General features: G+C 40.6%; 1 protein-coding gene across 7 annotated transcripts in view; it reads left to right on the top strand.

Moving 5' to 3' along the window:
• Positions 1-17598, top strand: part of ZFAND4 (zinc finger AN1-type containing 4) — an 83540-nt gene that overhangs the window by 59095 nt on the left and 6847 nt on the right. For 6 of the 7 annotated variants that reach the window (XM_036461153.2, XM_045570676.1, XM_036461151.2 and 3 more), the window contains 2 exons: positions 6850-8004; positions 9007-9061. In XM_036461153.2, the coding sequence (XP_036317046.1) occupies positions 6850-8004; positions 9007-9061 (1210 nt within the window). The remainder of the gene's footprint in view (positions 1-6849; positions 8005-9006; positions 9062-17598) is intronic. The other variant, XM_045570674.1, reaches the window with a different exon arrangement.

The raw sequence follows: 17598 nt of genomic DNA, 5'->3' as shown, positions 1-17598 counted from the left end.
CCCCGCCCCCCCCGCCCCAATTCCCCACCCCACCCCCTTACCCGTGACTACTGACTTCATCCATAGGTGTAAGATGTTTGTCCAATCTCTTCCTGCACTCCTCAGACCCCCTTCCCCCTGAGAATTGTCAGTCCATTCCCTTTCTATGTCCTGATTCTATTGTATTCACCAGTCCATTTTGTTCCTCAGATTTTTTATTCACTTGATTTTTAGATTCACTTGTTGGTAGGAATGTGTTTGATGTCTCTTTGTTGTTCATAGTTTTTACCTTTACCTTTTCCTTCTTCTTCCTCTTCTTAAAGAATACCCTTCATCATTTCATGTAATCCTGGTTTGGTGGTGATGAACTCCTTTAGCTTTTTCTTGTCATGAAGCTCTTTATCTGACCTTCAATTCTGAATGATAGCTTTGCTGGGTAGAGTAATCTTGGTTGTAGGTTCTTGCTATTCATCACTTTGAATATTTCTTGCCACTCCCATCTGGCCTGCATAGTTTCTGTTTAGAAATCAGCTGACAGTCGTATGGGTACTCCCTTGTAGGTAACTGTTTTTCTTTTGCTGCTTTCAAGATTCTCTTTGTCTTTTGCCCTTGGCATTTTAATTATGATGTGTCTTAGTGTGGTCTTCTTTGGATTTCTCTTGTTTGGGGTTCTGTGCGCTTCATGTATTCTTAAAAAAAAAAAAAAAAAAAAATATATATATATATATATATATATATACACACACACACACACACACACACACACACACACACATACTGATTTCAGAGAGGAAGGGAGAGGGAGAAAGCTAGACACATCAATGATAATAGAGATCCCTATTGGGATCGAACCCACAACCCAGGAATGTGCTTTTGACTGGAGTCGAACCCAGAACCCTTCAGTCCACAAGCCAACACTCTATCCACTGAGCCAAACCAGCTAGGTCTCCATTAACTTTTGAGATACTTTGTTTTAGGTATGTGTTTTCCATAAAGTATGGAATTGGTTTTTGCTTGTGAACCAATTTTATTTTAATTATTTTTATTATTATTATTTTATAACGTACTTTTAAAAAAATATATTTTATTGATTTTTTACAGAGAGGAAGAGAGAGGGGTAGAGAGTTAGAAACATCGATGAGAGAGAAACATCAATGAGAGAGAATCATTGATCAGCTGCCTCTTGCACACCACACCCCCTACTGGGTATATGCCCGCAACCAAGGTACATGCCCTCAATTGGAATCGAATCTGGGACCTTTCAGTCCGCAGGCCGATGTTCTATCCTCTGAGCCAAACTGGTTTCGGAATTGTGAACCAATTTTAAATTTTAAAAGATAGATAACTTAATTAATCACTTTGACATTTATTGGTGTGACTTTTATATTTGGTCTCAATGTCTTATTATTTTGTTATATTTATAGTTTATTTATGGTCTTGTTTTTTAGTATGTATGGATATGTATGTGTGTGTGTACTTTTTGGTCCTTCAGAAGACTTTTGTTTCCTTTTCTATTGTTCATCTTTATATTAATATCACTTATCATGGCCTTGATCTGCCTTTCCTTATTTAATCTTTTTTTATTTTCAATCTCTGAAAGATATCTTTTGACTCCACTTACTAAGTTAAAATCATGTACTTATTTTACTTTTTTCCCCCATTTTAAAAATGGCTTTATTTTTACTTTTGTGGAAAATATAACCTTTAAAAATCATTTTTTACTTTGTTTCAACTCTTATGTTAGTTCTTGACTCCAGTTCTTGGTTACATATTTTTAAGAAACTGTGCATTTCTTCTAGATTATTGAATTTGGTGGCATATAATCTTTTATGGTATTCTGTATGATCTTTTGTATATCTGTGGAGTCCATAACTTATTTTGTATTTCTGATTTTGCCTATTAGAGTATTTTCTCTTTTTTCCTTAGTGAGTCTAGCCAGAAATTTGTCAATTTTATTAATATTTTTAATGAACCAGTTACTTGTTACATTAATATTTTATATTGTCTTTTTGGTCTCTATTTAATTCTGCTCTAATTTTATTATTTCCTTTCTTCTACTGGCTTTGGGTTGCTTTTTGTTCCTCTTTTACTTTTTTTTTTTTTTTTAATATAATGTTAGGTTGTTTATTTGGAATTTTTCTTGTTTTTTTTAAGATAAACCTGCAATGATATAAATTTGCCTTTTACACCACTTTTGCTGCACCCCAAAAGTCGTGTTGTCATCCTCAGTTGTGTGTGTATCATTTGATCTCACCTTATTTGTTTTCTTAATTCTCACCGGAAGATACATTTTTCTATTGAGTTTTAGAGAGAAAGAGAGGGAGCAGGGGGTGAAGGGGGGAGAGTGAGGTGGAGAGAGAGAGAGAGAGAGAGAGAAACATTGATGTGAGAGAGAAACATCAATTGGCTGCCACCCGCATGTATCCTGACTAGAGTGGGGATTGAACTTGCAACCCACGTATGTAACCTTGACCAGGAATTGAACTCATGACTCTTTTTTTTCATATTTTTTTTTCTTTACTGATTAATGTGTTACATGTGTCCTTATCCTCCCATTACTCCCTCAACACCCCCCTCCCACACACACATGCCCTCACCCCCTGTTGTCTGTGTCCATTGGTTAGGCTTATATGCATGCATACAAGGAAGAGAGAGGGATAGAGAGTTAGAAACATCAGTGAGAGAGAATCATTGATTAGCTGCCTCTTGTACACCCCCTACTGGGGATGTGTCCGCAACCAAGGTACATGCCCTTGACCAGAATCGAACCTGGGACCTTTCAGTCTGCAGACCAATGCTCTATCCACTGAGCCAAACCAGTTTCAGCGATGAGGTTGCTTTTTGTGTTGCAGAATACTGTACATCCTCAAGACTGTCCATTTGCACTGGAAAAGAATGTGTAACTGGTGTGTGGGATGAAAGGCTCTGTATATGTCAATTATATTCTTTTGGTCTAATGTGTCATTTAAGACCAATATTTCCTTATTGATTGTTGTTTGGATGCTACTGGTATATTCATAACTGTCAATGGGATATTTGGGTGCCCTACTGTCATTGTGTTTGTGTCAGTTTCTTTCTTTAGTTCTGTAGGTGGTTGCTCACTGAGTCTACCTCTTGAGTGTCACTCATGGATGTGCAAAGTTGTACTCTGTTATGGTCTGAAGCCAGGACGCACTGGCTCTAGGGCCTGCAGGGAGGTCCAAAGCCAGCCACTGCCTGAGGAAACCGGACAGGTGCTACCGAGAGATTTGCAGATGCTTGCTATTTGTATTGGGTTTGGAAGTGCCAGGCAGGACCCAGCTGTGAATCAAGGCAAGCAGGTGCTAGTGCTGAGTTTTGGGCCTTTTATTGCTGGTTTTGGGGCATGCTGACCCAACTGTAGCTTGTTTCAGCAAAGGGAAGCCTGAACCAGGATGGGCCATTCACATGGAAAAGCTGCTGCAAATTGCTTGGATGGGGATGCAAATTAGATGGGGTGGGGTCTCAGGGAATCACCAGGATGGAGCAAAAGTGTGAGCTTGGCTGATGAAGGCTCATATATGGCTGCTGGTCAGCCCTGCAACAGGGAGGTCCCAGCACAGGAACAATGACCCCTGTGAGCACACTCTTCTGGGAGAAAGCTGTCCCTGAGTTCCTGCCCTGATACCTGACACTCTGTTTCCTCCCCGTATGTGTCTGGGACCCCAAAACTGCCTGGTGCTGTAGCTCAGGGAGATCAAGTAAGTTTGTGCGCCGGCCCTTTAAGAGAAACACCTGGTTCTCCAGAAGCCTCCATGTCACTCAGCCACAATCCCACTGGTTTTTACAGCTCAGAGTTAGGGGACTTCTCTTCCCAGCTCTGGAATCCTGCGGTGGAGCTCCAGTGTGGGGCTGAGCCCCCTTGCTCGTCATGGCAGCCTCCGCAGCGAAGATACCCCTCCAATGAGGAAAGCGTGCGTCAGACCAGCCCGTTCCAGCCTCCGCCCTCCTACCGGTCTCTCAAGTCGTAGGACTTCCACTCAGCCAGCTTTCAGGCAGCTCTGAATGATGGTTATTCTGTATTTTAGTTGTAATTTTGATGTGGTTGTGGGAGGCGGCGAGTACACGCCTTTATCTACGCTGCCATCTTGGTTCTCCCAGTTACTGATTTTTAGAGAGAGAGAGAGAAAAAAAAACAAACATCAGCGTGAGAAACATGGCCTGGTTTCCTCTCGACACGCCTGGATGGGGGATCAAACCCGCATTTCAGGTATATGCCCTGACTGGGAATCGAACCCGCAACCTTTTGATGGACCAAATGATGCGCCAAACAACTGAGCTGCCCAGCTAGGGCCCAAAGTGAGGATTTCGTGTGGCAAAGTAAACGGCAGATTTCAGTTCACCCTCTTCTCTCTGCGAAGTGAAATGCGTGTTTTAAACCAATGGCACTGTTTACTGAAAGGTGGGGTTGCTGTGTTGACGATTTGGTGATGCCCTTTTGTGTGTATGGGATTCTTTCTGTCACTTCCTGCTGCCTTCTTTACCTTCACTGCCAAGTGCTAAATGGGTGCCTTTTCCTTTCCACTCACCCCTAATTCCTTCAGAAGTGCCTTCTTAAAGCTGTCTCCTCAGGTCTTGAACATTTTAAGTCACTTTCTTTTTATTTCCTCGTGGTAGCCTGCGTTTTAGTACCCTAGATATTAGACCTGCTGCTTTCAGCATTTTTCATAATGAAGTGGAATTTTCTCTTTTTGGGTTTATTTTGTATTTGTTCCAGTGGCTCTAGTTTATCTACACCTGTTTTTCCCTCCTCCCTCCTTTCTTCTGTTTTGTCTTGTTCCACACTCTCACCATAGGCATAGGCTTTGTAGATGAGTTTCCTGGATTTGAGTATTTTCCTACTTACAGGTAATTTTAAATTAATTTTGTCTATCTTTTAGTTTTGATGAAGGTATGGTTTATGGGTGATTTTATTTGCTTATGTTGTTGATCTGTATAGTTTTTTTTTTTGTTTTTTTTTTTTAAGAATTCATGGAGAAATTCAGATTTAGGCAAGCACCATTGATCTCTACAGCCCTGAAGTCAACACCTGTATTTATTTATTTATTTATTTATTTATTTATTTATTTATTTCTATTACTTACCCAAGTACATGCTTATTGATTTTACAGAGAGGAGGAGGAGGAGGAGGAGGGAGGGAGGGAGGGAGGGAGGGAGGGAGGGAGGGAGAGAGAGAGAGAGAGAGAGAGAGAAAATTGATATAAGAAACATCAATCTGTTGCCTTCCTATGTGCAACCTAAGTATGTGCCTTTCTGACCAGGAATCGAACCCACAACCTTTTGGTATCACATTCCAACCATTTGAGCCACACCATTTTTGAAGAATATTTGTGCTGAGTATAGAAGTGCAAATTTGCAAGACAATGGCCCTAGGATAAAAGTAGCTATAGGAGCCAGCATATCTTTCCAACATTTTTTTGGGGGGGCGGGGTGGATTTTTAGCTCCTTATTTCTTGCCTCATGGTATCCAGCCTTTCTTGAATTTCTAGGATGGAAGTATTGGTATGTCATCAGGTATTCCACTCCATCCGGATACTAATATCATCTTTAATTTTCAACTTTTTCCATAACATTGTGAATTGTTGTGATACTTTTATTGAAATCTAAAACCTACTGTATCAGGGACTCATAGACACTCCCAGGTTGAATGGTTTGCTGGGAAGACTCATAAGACTAGCATATAGTTGTATTCATGGCTAAGATTTATTACAGGGAAAGGGTACAAAGCAAAAGCGGCAAAGGGAAAAGGGAAACCAGGCACAAGCTTTCCAGATCCTTTACTGGTGGAGTCTCAGAGGATGCACTTAATTCCTCTTTCAGTCGGTTTTGGCAGCACATGTAGAATGTTGTCTACTAGGGAGGCACATTAGAGATTCTGTGCTCAGGTGTTTTATTAGAGGCTGTTTATGTAGATACCCTCTGCCTTGCATACTCCCAAATCACTCCCAGAAGAAAAGCTGGTGTTTGCCATAAACCATATTGTTTTCACAAACTGGTTAAGCACAATGAGCCACTCTTATCATCCAGGGTGGTGGGAACCATCTTCAATACACGTTCCCAGAACCAGCCAAGAACCAAAATTGCAACAGGGCTTTTCAAGGATAGCAGTTTAGTCCTGTTAACTCTTTTCTGCAATACCTACCTTACCAACCACTTACTCATCTTACTAGTAAGAGCTGTTTGGGATCTAAAGTAGGTCAGCAGTGTCATTTAATATAATAAAAGGCTAATATACAAATTAACCAAATGGTGGAACGACCGGTCGCTATGACATGCTCTGACCACCAGAGGGCAGATGCTCAACGCAGGAGCTGCCCCCTGGTGGTCAGTGCATTCCCACAGGGGGAGCACCACTCAGCCAGAAGCCCTGAGCCAGGCTCACAGCTGGCAAGTGCAGCAGCGGTGGTGGGAGCCTCTCCCACTTCCGTGACAGTGCTAAGGATGAATGGGGGAGCAGGCCTAAGCCATCAGTCAGTCATCCCTCAAGGGCTCCCAGACTGTGAGAGGGCACAGGCTGGGCTGAGGCCCCCTGAGTGCACAATTTTGTGCACTGGGCCTCTAGTATCTAATATAATCAATGATGTTTCTTTATAGCAAAAGTATGATAATTAGAAGTGAGAAAATGAAATTATTCTCAGAAAATTATACTTAATGAAGATAGCAAAATTCTTTTCCACCATAGCTTAATATTTTAATATTTTAAATTAAGGTAATCAAAATGCCAATGTTTTACAGCAAATCGCATCTCCTTCCTTCTTTAATTTCTATTAATGGGCACATGAAATGAATTATATAAATGGCTAGTACAATGAATTCATGTAAAGGAATTACATATTCACTCTTTTCTTTTAGCCTAAGAAAGCTGTCAAGGTAAAACCTCGCCCACCTGTAACTCCTCGATCTTCTAGTAGTTCCACGGCAGCTACTCGGCACAGATTGTTACGAGTTCTCCCCCACATTGGGCAGTCTTGTTTACCTTCTCCTGGGAATGCCTGTCTGCCTGAAACATCCAGCAATGCAATTTCAAGTTTGACAGCCCTGCCCCCTGCTGATAGACCCGTATCATCCATAACTGGTGATTTCCTGAAGGAAGATGCTAACTGGGAGAGTAACACGCAGCCTCATTCCAATGGTAGCACAAAACTGTCACCTCAGATAACCCATGTGGAGCTGGAAAATGACAAAGAGTTTGCTGACTCTGTGCTCCCTCTTGGACCATCCCTACCGAGGCGGACAAAGCACTTTTCAGGAAATTTATCACCTAATAATGCGGATGACACTGTTTTATTTCCAGCTTCTGAAGAGTGTGTAACTGAAAAATCACTTCTACCCGAAGTGGGTTCGTTTCCTTTGCTTTCAGAAGGAAATATTGATGAACAGAGCAGTGGCTTAGAAAGCACACGGAAGGTCAATCCTGACAAAGGGTTGAAAGCTACAGAGCAGCATCTTAAACACGTTGCAAAAATGTTGAGCGGTGAATCAGTAGAGACTACAGTTCTCAACAACCGTGAATTAAGTCCTCACAAGAGCAGACTCCTGTCACCTCTTCACTGTTCTACACCCATGTCACTCCATCATTCCCTGGTGAAGCCACAGAGACAGTCGAAATGTTTCGAGTCTCGGAATCTCCAGTCCTCTGCTTCACAGAATGTGCTCCGGTCATTGGATGTTCGAAATATAACGGACTCTTCTTTCTCTAGGACTACTCGCTTTCGAGCGGTAAAAGTTGATTCACCTGGGAAAAGATCTGATATTATTTCTAAAGTTGAGGCTCGGGATATCACAGAAATGGCTAACAAGGCTTCCAAAGAGCCTGTCGGTTGTGTAAATAATATAGGTTTTCTTGCTTCGCTGGCCCGGAGCGCAAGCAGAGACGGAGTACAGAGCACGCGTGGGGTGGGTAGGCTTAGGACCTCTGGAATTGGGCTGTCTACAAACCTCCAGCATTTTCAGGAAGAATGCATTAGGAAAAGTTCTCCCCAGTTAGAATCTACAGATTTTTATCTAGTAAGTATATGCTTTTTAATATATTCTAGTAGTTGTCCTTGTAATGACTCAACATATTTAAAGTTTATTTTTTATTTACATAAATAAGGAGGCCTATGGTTGACTTCTTTTAATAGTTTCTTTATCTACTTTGTAGAAAATCTTTGTGATAGGTGATTTTTAAATAATTTTTTAGTCCTAAATTGCAAACTGTAACTTGAAAATAATTTTGTGTGGACAACTTATTACAGTAGTTCCTCCCCCTCCCCCACCAAGGTGTGGGGGATTTGTTTCAATGCCTGCAGTGGATATCTGAAACTATGATAATACCAAACTCATATAGACTATGTTTTTCCTGTACATGCATATTTGTGATAAAGTTTAATTTATGAATTATGCATAACAATATTAACAACAATGACTAATAAAATAGAACAATTATAGCAATATACCATAATAAAAGTCATGTGAACATGATTTTTCTCTCCCTTAAAGTATTTTACTGTATCGGGCTCACCCTTCTTCTTGTTGTGATAATGTGAGATGATATAATGCCCACATGAGATCAACTGAGTTTGGATTTTCTGGATAAAATGATGGTTCACATCCTGGGTAGGATAGAGTGAGATTTCTGCTACTCATGCAATTTAAAATTTATGAATTGTTTATTTCTGGAATTTTCCATTTAATATTTTCAGACTAAATATTGGTTAACTTTAGGTAACTGAAACTGGCAAGCAAAACCATGGATGTGGGGGAGGGGGGAGATACTGTATTTTTAAATGCTGTTTTTATTAATTTTTCTCCAAATGAGAACTTTTATTTGAGCCATTACATTATACTCTTTTAAACATAAGTAATTAGTACAATATTGCTGGATGTGAGAATCAGAATTCAGTCAGATAATTTTAAATGAAAATCCAACAACATTTTTGTAATAAAGTACAAGTATTCCATGCTTGGTGATCTTTAATTCTGTTCTCCATTAATTCACACCATAGATGTTTTCTGTTTTAATTGTAGTCTGCCCGTGGTATTGGAATGAATGGAAATAATGCAGCAGCAGGTAAAAGAGTAGGTAAGCTGTAGATAATTTTAAAAATAATGTAAGACTAATAATCGTCATTATGCATATTGTTGAATTTCAAAAAATGCTAAGAACCTAATCTGTAGTATGCAGAGTAAACTCTTCCCAAACTTGTTCCACTTAAGGAAATGACTGTGAGAACTGACTGTGGGATGTATTTGACAAATAAAACTAAAATAAAGTTTAGATGTCTGAGCCTGGGAAGATATATGGTCCATGTGAAAAGATGAGTGAAGAGTTAGCGTGTGGTTTCCACTGCTCCCAGGCACTGGCCACTTCGGAGCCACTCTGGGCTGCCAGGTGGGTTCTGACAAAGTCCCCTAGGAAGTCGTTTCTTAACGTTACCATGATCCGTTACCAAGGTTGGTATAAGAGTTCCTTTTGATGAACCAGATAAAAGAAAAGGACCATTTCTAGGACCAGCTCTTTCCAAGGAACAGTAGCAGGCCTGACTATAGCATTAGCACCCCAGTGAACCACTAACACCTTAAAGGCTCCCCAACCATCCTCTTTCCAAGGCAGCTGATACTGTCCTCGTCGCTTGTGTTTTAATACTCAGACTAGGGATAGGAACTCATTACAAAGACATACCACCCTTATAGCTCCAAGGTTCCAAAGGATAGTTTGTATATTATGGTTGATAAGTAAGGTTTATGTCTTTTTTTTTTCTTTTTGCTAATCTCACCTGAGGATATTTTTTACATTAATTTTTTTAGAGAGAGTGGAAGGGCGGGAGGAAGGAAGGGGGGAAGAGAGAGAGAAAGAAAGAAAGAAAGAAAGAGATTGGTTGCCTCCTGAAGATGCTTTGATTGGGGCCAGGGATTAAACCTGCAACCCAAGTACTCACCCTTGATTGAGGCCTAAGTGAGGGCAAATTTTCCAGCCACTGTGCAACACTGGCCAAAGAGAGTTTTATGTTTTTAAAGAGATCCTTAGGGTTCCCTTTCACTATATAAAACCCAAGGTCTTAAAGTCTTTTTTTAGAATTTTTTATTGTGGTAAAGCGCACATGACAAGATTTACTGTTTTAGTCATGTTAACTGTGTAATTTAGTGGCGGTAAGTACATTCACATTGTTGGGCAACCCTTGCCACCGTCTACCTCAAGAATTCTTATTATCTTACGGAAACCGGTTTGGCTCAGTGGATAGAGCATCAGCCTGCGGACTGAAAGGTCCCAGGTTTGATTCCGGTCAAGGGCATGTACCTTGGTTGCGGGCACATCCCCAGTATGGGGTGTGCAAGAGGCAGTTGATTCATGATTCTCTCTCATTGATGTTTCTAACTCTCTATCCCTCTCTCTTCTTCTCTGTGAAAAATCAATAAAATATATATATAAAAAAAGAATTTTTTTTTATCTTGAAAAGTTGAAACACTGAACTCATTAAATACTACTTCATTTACCCCCTTCCCAAGCCCCTGGAAACCACCATTCTATTTTCTGTTTCTATAATTTTAACTCCCCTACCTACTGCATCTAAGTGAAATTATACATGGTAGTTATTTTGTATCTGGCTTACTTCACTTAGCATAATGTCAAGGTTCATCCATGTCATAGCATGTGTCAGAATCTCCATACTTTTTAAGGCTAAAGAATATTCCCTGTAAATACATAAAACATTTTGCTTATCTGTGCATCTGTGGGTGGACACTTGTGTTGAGTTCACATTTTAGCTATTATGAAAATGCTGTTATGAACATGGGTATACAGATATCCTTTTGAGACCCTGCTTTCAATTCTTTTGAGCATATATGTAGAATTGCTGGATCTTATGGTAATTCTGTGTTTAATTTTTTTGAGGAACCACCATACTGTTTTCTTTCTTTTTTGTAAATACTTTTCTTATTTTTAAATTATAGTTAACATACAAGTTATTCAGGTGTACAACATAGTTATTAAACATGTATGTAGTTTACAAAGTGACTACCTGATAAATCTAGTATCCATTTTACACCATAAATAATTATTCAATATTATTGATTATATTCCCTATTCTATAGTTACAATGATATGACTATTTTGTAACTACCAATTTGTATCTCTTTTATTTATTTTGTTTTAATAAATATTTTTATTGATTTTGGAGAGGAAGGAAGAGGGAAGAGAGAGATAGAAACATCAATGATGAGAGAGAATCATTGATTGGCTGCCTCCTGCATGCCCTCTACTGGGAACTGAGCCTGCAACCTGGGCATGTGTTCTTGACCAGAATTGAAACTGGGACCCTTCAGTCTGCAGGCTGACACTCTATCCACTGAGCCAAACTGGCTAGGGCTGTACTTCTTTTAAATAATTTTTAAAATTAAAATAATTTTAATAACAGTTTACATTCAGTATTATTCTATATTAGTTTCAGGTATCCAGCAAAGTGCTTAGATAACCACATATTTTACAAAGTGGTTGTCCTGATATTTCAAGTATCCATTTGGCCCCATACAGAGTTATTACAATATTATTGACTCTGCTGTAATTTATAACCCTCTGACTATTCTATAACTACCAATTTCTACTTTTTTTCTTAATCCTCACCCGAGAACATCATATTGATTTTAGAGAGAGGGTAAGGGGGAGAGAAAGAAAGAAACATGGACTGGTTGCCTCCCATATGTGACCCAAACGGGACCAAACTCACAACTGGAATTAAATCCACAGCCTTTCAGTGTACGGGATTATGCTCCAACCAACTGAGCCACACTAGCCAGGGCCCAATTTGTACTTCTTAATCTCTTCATTTTCTTAATCAACTATTCCAATCCCACTATCCTCTTTGCAACTATACTCTGTTCTCTTTATCTATGAGTCTGTTTCTATTTTGTTTGTTTATTTTGTTCTTTAGATTCCACTGTAAGTAAAGTCCTATAGTATGATTTTTAAATTTTAGTTTTTAATCCCTTCACCTTCTTTTATCCATATCCAAACTCACTCCCCTCTGACAGCTGTCAGTCTGTTCTGTGTATCCATGCCTGTTTCTATTTTGTTTGTCAGCTTATTTTGTTCATTAGATTCCACATATGAGTGAGATCATATGGTATTTGTCCTTCTCTGACTGACTTATTTTACTTAGCAAAATAATCTCCAGGTCATTTATGCCATTGCAAAAGGTAAGATTGGTTTTTTTCCATGGTCAAGTAGTATTCCATTATGTAAATATTCCACAGCTTTTTTATCTGTTCATCTACTGATGGGCACTTGGGCTGCTTCCAGATCATAGTTATCTTATATAATAAAAGGCTAATATGCAAATTGTCCCCTTGGGAGTTCAACTGACTGGGAGTTCAACCACTTGCTATGACGTGTGCTGACCACCAGGGGGTGGCATAGAACAAAGGAAGGCCCCAACCAGCAGCCAGGGGAAGGAAGGCCCTGATTGGCCTTGATCGCCAGCTAGGCCTAAGGGATCCTATCTATGTATGAATTTTGTGCACTGGGCCTCTAGTTTTAAATAATGCTGCTATGAACATAGGGGTGCATATATTCTTCCTGACTGGTGTTTCAGGTTTCTTAGGATATATTTCTAGAAGTGGGATCACTGGGTCAAATGCAGTTCCATTTTTAATTTTTTTTTTTTTGAGGCACCTCCATATGTTTTCCACAGCGGTTGTACCAGTCTGCATTCCCACCAGCAGTGCACTAGGGTTCCCTTTTCTCCACATCCTCACCAACACTGTTGTTTGTTAACTTATTGATGGTAGCCATTCTGACAGGTGTGAGGTGGTATCTCATTGTCATTTTAGTTTGCATCTCTCTGGTAATTAGTGATGTTGAACATTTTTTTATATGTCTCTTGGCCATTTCTATATCCTCTTTGGAGAAGCATCTATTCAGGTCCTCTGCCCACTTTTTAATTGGATTGTTTGTTTTTTGAGTGCTGAACTGTCTGAATTCTTTATAAATTTTAGATATTAGCCCTAGCCAGTTTGGCTCAGTGGACAGAGCATCAGACTGCAGACTGAAGGGTTCTGGGTTTGATTCTGGCCAAGGGCACATGCCTGGTTGAGGGAGAAATTCCCTGTAGGGGGTGTGCAGGAGGCAGATGAAAAAATGACTCTCTCATAATTGATGTTTTTATCTCTCCCTCTCCCTTCCTCTCTGAAATCACTAAAAATATATTAAAAAATAAAAAAAACCTCAATATTAAGAAAAAAATAATTTTTGGACATTAATTTCTATAAGATGTATCATTGGTGAATATGTTCTACCATTCAGTGGGTTGTATGTTTAATTTGTTGATGGTTCCATTTGCTATGCAAAAACTTTTAGTTTGATGTAGTCCCATTTGTTTATTTTTTTCTTTTGTTTCCCTTGCCTGGGAAAATATACCAGAAAAAATTTTGCTAAGATTATACTGCAATGTTTTCTTCTAGGATTTTAATGGTTTCAAAACTAATATTTTTATATACTTTAGGGGCTCCTATGTTGGGTGCATGTATGTTTACAAGGGTTATAGCTTCTTGTGGGCTTAAACCCTTTAGTAATGGGTAGTGACAATCTTTGCCTCTTGTTATAGCCATGTTTTGAAGCCTATTTTGTCTGACATAAGTATTGCTACCTTAGCTTTTTTTTTATTTCCATTTTCACGGAACATTGTTTTCCAATACTTCACTTTCAGTTTTTGTGTATCTTGCTTTGAGGTGGGTCTCTTGTACACAGCACATATATGAGTCATATTTTCTTATCCATTTCGCTACCCTATGTCTTCTGAGTGGAGCATTTAATTCATTTACCTTTAAAATTATTATTGATAGGTACTTATTTATTGTCATTTCATTCTTTATATCTATGTTTCCCTATCTCTTTCTTCTTCTTAAAGCAGGCTTTTTTTTTACATTGTTAGCAATAATGGTTTTAATAGAATGAACTCATTTACTTTTTTTTTGTCTGAAAAGCTCTTTTATTTCTTCTCCCAAGCAAAGCTATCATTTAGAATTGGAGGATAGATAAAGAGCTTCCTAGACAAGGAAAAGTTAAGGAACTTCATTACCATCAAATTAGTATTATATGAAATGTTAAAGAAACTTCTAAAGAGAATCCAAATGATTTCATGTTAGGTGCAAAATACATTTACCTGCTCCAGGTAAAAACTGGATTTACATCTAATTATAAAACAATAAACCTGAATAATCAACTGAAGTCTTGCTGAACTGAAATATTATAACCAAGGATTTCCAAAAAAAAAAGCCACATAGAGACTGGTAAGAAGCACGAAAACCCAAAGAGAGTTGGGTCCCAAAACTATGTATGACAGATGAGAAGCCAGAAGGTACATAGAGACATACAATGGAGAGACAAATGAAAGAGCAAGAGAAATCCCCAGAAAAGAAATTAAATTAAATGGAAACAACCAAGATATCAGATGCAGAGTCTAAATTTTAAAAGACTGCCTTGGTGGATAGAGTTGTCTTGGTTGTAGATCATTGGTTTTCATCACTTTGAATATCTCATGCCTGTCCTTTCAGGTTTGAAGTATTTCTGTTGAGAAATCAGCTGAGAGCCTTATGGGAGCTCCCTTGTAGGTAACTAAATGTCTCTCCCTTGCTGCTTTTAAGATTCTCTCTTTGTCTTTAACCTTTGCCATTTTAATTAAGCCCCTATCCCAATGATGTGTCTTGGTGTAGGACTGATTTTGTTTATCTTGTCTAGGAGACTGTGCTCCCTGAACTTTGTATGACTTTTTCTTTCATTAGGTTGGGTAAATTTTCAGCCATTATTTCTTCAAACAAGTTTTCAATCACTTGCTCACCCTCTCCTCCTTCTGGTACAGCTAGAACACGGATGTTGTTACCCTTAATGTTGTCCCAGAGGTCCCTTAGACTCTCCTCATTTTTGTAATTTTTTTTTTGATGCTCTGCTTGGGTGCTTACTGTTATCTTGTCTTCTAAATCACTGATTTGATTCTCTGTTTCACCTAAGTGCTATTGATCCCATCTTATGTATCTTTCATTTCAGATATTATATTTTTCATTTCTGTCTGTTTTTATGGTTCCTATGTTCTTTTTAATGTTTACCTTCTCTTTGTTTAATTCTCACTGAAATCATCCATTCTTCCCTTAAGATCCTTGAGCATCCTTATAACCATTATTTTAGACTCTGCATCTGATATCTTGGTTGTTTCCATTTAATTTAATTTCTTTTCTGGGGATTTCTCTTGCTCTTTCATTTGTCTCTCCATTGTATGTCTCTATGTACCTTCTGGCTTCTCATCTGTCATACATAGTTTTGGGACCCAACTCTCTTTGGGTTTTCGTGCTTCTTACCAGTCTCTATGTGGCTTTTTTTTTTTGGAAATCCTTGGTTATAATATTTCAGTTCAGCAAGACTTCAGTTGATTATTCAGGTTTATTGTTTTATAATTAGATGTAAATCCAGTTTTTACCTGGAGCAGGTAAATGTATTTTGCACCTAACATGAAATCATTTGGATTCTCTTTAGAAGTTTCTTTAACATTTCATATAATACTAATTTGATGGTAATGAAGTTCCTTAACTTTTCCTTGTCTAGGAAGCTCTTTATCTATCCTCCAATTCTAAATGATAGCTTTGCTTGGGAGAGTAAACTTGGTTGTAGGTTCTTACATTGAATATTTTGTGTTAATCCCTTCTGGCAAAGTTTATATTGGGAAATCAGGTGATCTCCCTTGTAGGTAACAGTCTTTCTTTTGCTGCTTTTAAGAGTCTTTCTTTGTCTTTAACTTTTGACCTTTTTTTTTTTAAATCAATCTTTATTGTTCATATTATTACAAAGGTTCCTCATTTCTTCCCTCCTCCACCAGGTTCCCACCCCACCCTCCGCCCCCTCCCCCTCCCCCATTGTCCTCATCCATAGGTGCACAGTTTATGTTCAGTCTCTTCCTCCCTCCCTTTCCCCGATAGTAAATCCCTTTTCAGATAGTAAATTAGTTACTTAGCATTTTCTCATATCAATAATACCTCCACATGCCCAATGATACACTTCACACAAAAGACATTTCCAAATAGGTCAACCAGCCTCATCCAGACCCCACCCAAGGCACTCACAGATCAACACCCCAGCGCTATACTAACTCAACACATCCAGATCTAAGCCTTCATCACTTGATTCAGCAGACCCTCAAGTTCCTATAAAAGATTCCAGCCATGTCTGAGAGGCAGCCGTGGGGAAGGGGCAGGCGAGGAGCGAGCTGTTCCAGGCCTGGCTGCTCCGGGCCTGGGCTCTGTTGCTCTGGTTCATTCCACAACCAGCTGCTCTGGGTCTGGTCACTGCCGCTCCTGACCTAGTTGTTCTGGACTTGGCTGCTGCTGCTCCGGGCCTGGCCGCACCCAACCCGGCTGCTCTGGGCCTGGCTGCTCCAGGCCCGGCCGCTCTGGGCCTGGCAGCTTCCAGCCTGGCAGCCACTGCTCCGGGCCTGGCCGCACCTGACCCGGCTGCTCCGGGCCTGGCCGCTCCCAGCCTGGCCGCCGCTGTTCCAACATTCTGTCCTTTTTTTTTTTTTTTTTTTTAAATGCATTTATGTTGCAATGTTGGCTGGTGAGTTGAGTTCTGACTTAGTCTTTGATTTTTCAATATTTTCTTTGTATTCTTTCTTAAGTAATTTTACTATCTTTTGCTCTCACTTGATTTCTTCACATTGAGAACTTCTTTGGTTTCTTCCTCCTTGTCCTGGGAGCTCAGCAGGTTGGCCTGTGGCACCCCTTTGTTCTCCACAGGCTCCTGCGCTGCTTCAGCCTGTTGCTGGGGTTGGCGCCGCCCAGGAAGCAGACCCCGGCCTTGGCTCCATTGCCCGTGCTCAGCGGTCGAAGGCTCAGGGGCACACCCCCCCTGGGGGCCCTGTCGCCCGGCTCCTTGCTGGTGCCTGGCTGGCCGGTGTCCGGCAGGGGCTCCTGCTCCTTGTCGCGTTCCTCCAGTCTGGAGCTTTTTTTTCTCCTTCCCGCTAGGGGAGTCTAGGATCAGAGTCAACAGACTGTCCTCTGCACGCAGTGTGCGCTACTCTGGGAGCTCCGCTTTTCACCGCTCCCCTGGGATTCCGCCTCACAGCCCCATCTCCCCCTGCCTGAGCCTGGGTCCCCAGGGTTTGGCCTAGGACTGGGGTTCAGAGCAGTCGAAACTGGGGCCCAACAAGGCCGGGGCTCCTGTTTCCTTCCTTCCAGGGCAATCCCGCATCAGAGTCAACATTCCTTCCCTTGCAAGCAATGTGCGAGACTCCAGAAGCTCGGCCTTTTGCCGCTCTCCCAGGACTCCACCTCACAGCCTCGTCTCCCTCTGCTTGATCTTGGGTCCCCAGGGATTGGCCTAGAACTGGGGTTCAGAGCAGTCCGGACTGAGGCTCAGCGCCGCCGGAGGCTTTGTTTCTTCCCGCTAGGGTAATCCAGCATCAGAGTCAACATTCAGTCCTCTGTGCGCAATGTGCGCGTGACTCCGGGGGCCCTGCCTTTTGCTGCTCCCCTGGGATTCCGCCTCACAGCCCCTTCTCCCCCTGCTGGAGCCTGGGTCCCAAGGGTCTGGCCCATAACTGGGGCTCAGCATTGCCGGTTCGGGGGTTCAGCCCAGGCTGG

The sequence above is a fragment of the Pipistrellus kuhlii genome, unplaced genomic scaffold (genome assembly GCF_014108245.1).
Source record: "Pipistrellus kuhlii isolate mPipKuh1 unplaced genomic scaffold, mPipKuh1.p scaffold_m20_p_35, whole genome shotgun sequence".
Classification (NCBI taxonomy): domain Eukaryota; kingdom Metazoa; phylum Chordata; class Mammalia; order Chiroptera; family Vespertilionidae; genus Pipistrellus; species Pipistrellus kuhlii.
This window is presented reverse-complemented; position numbering and strand designations above follow the sequence as displayed.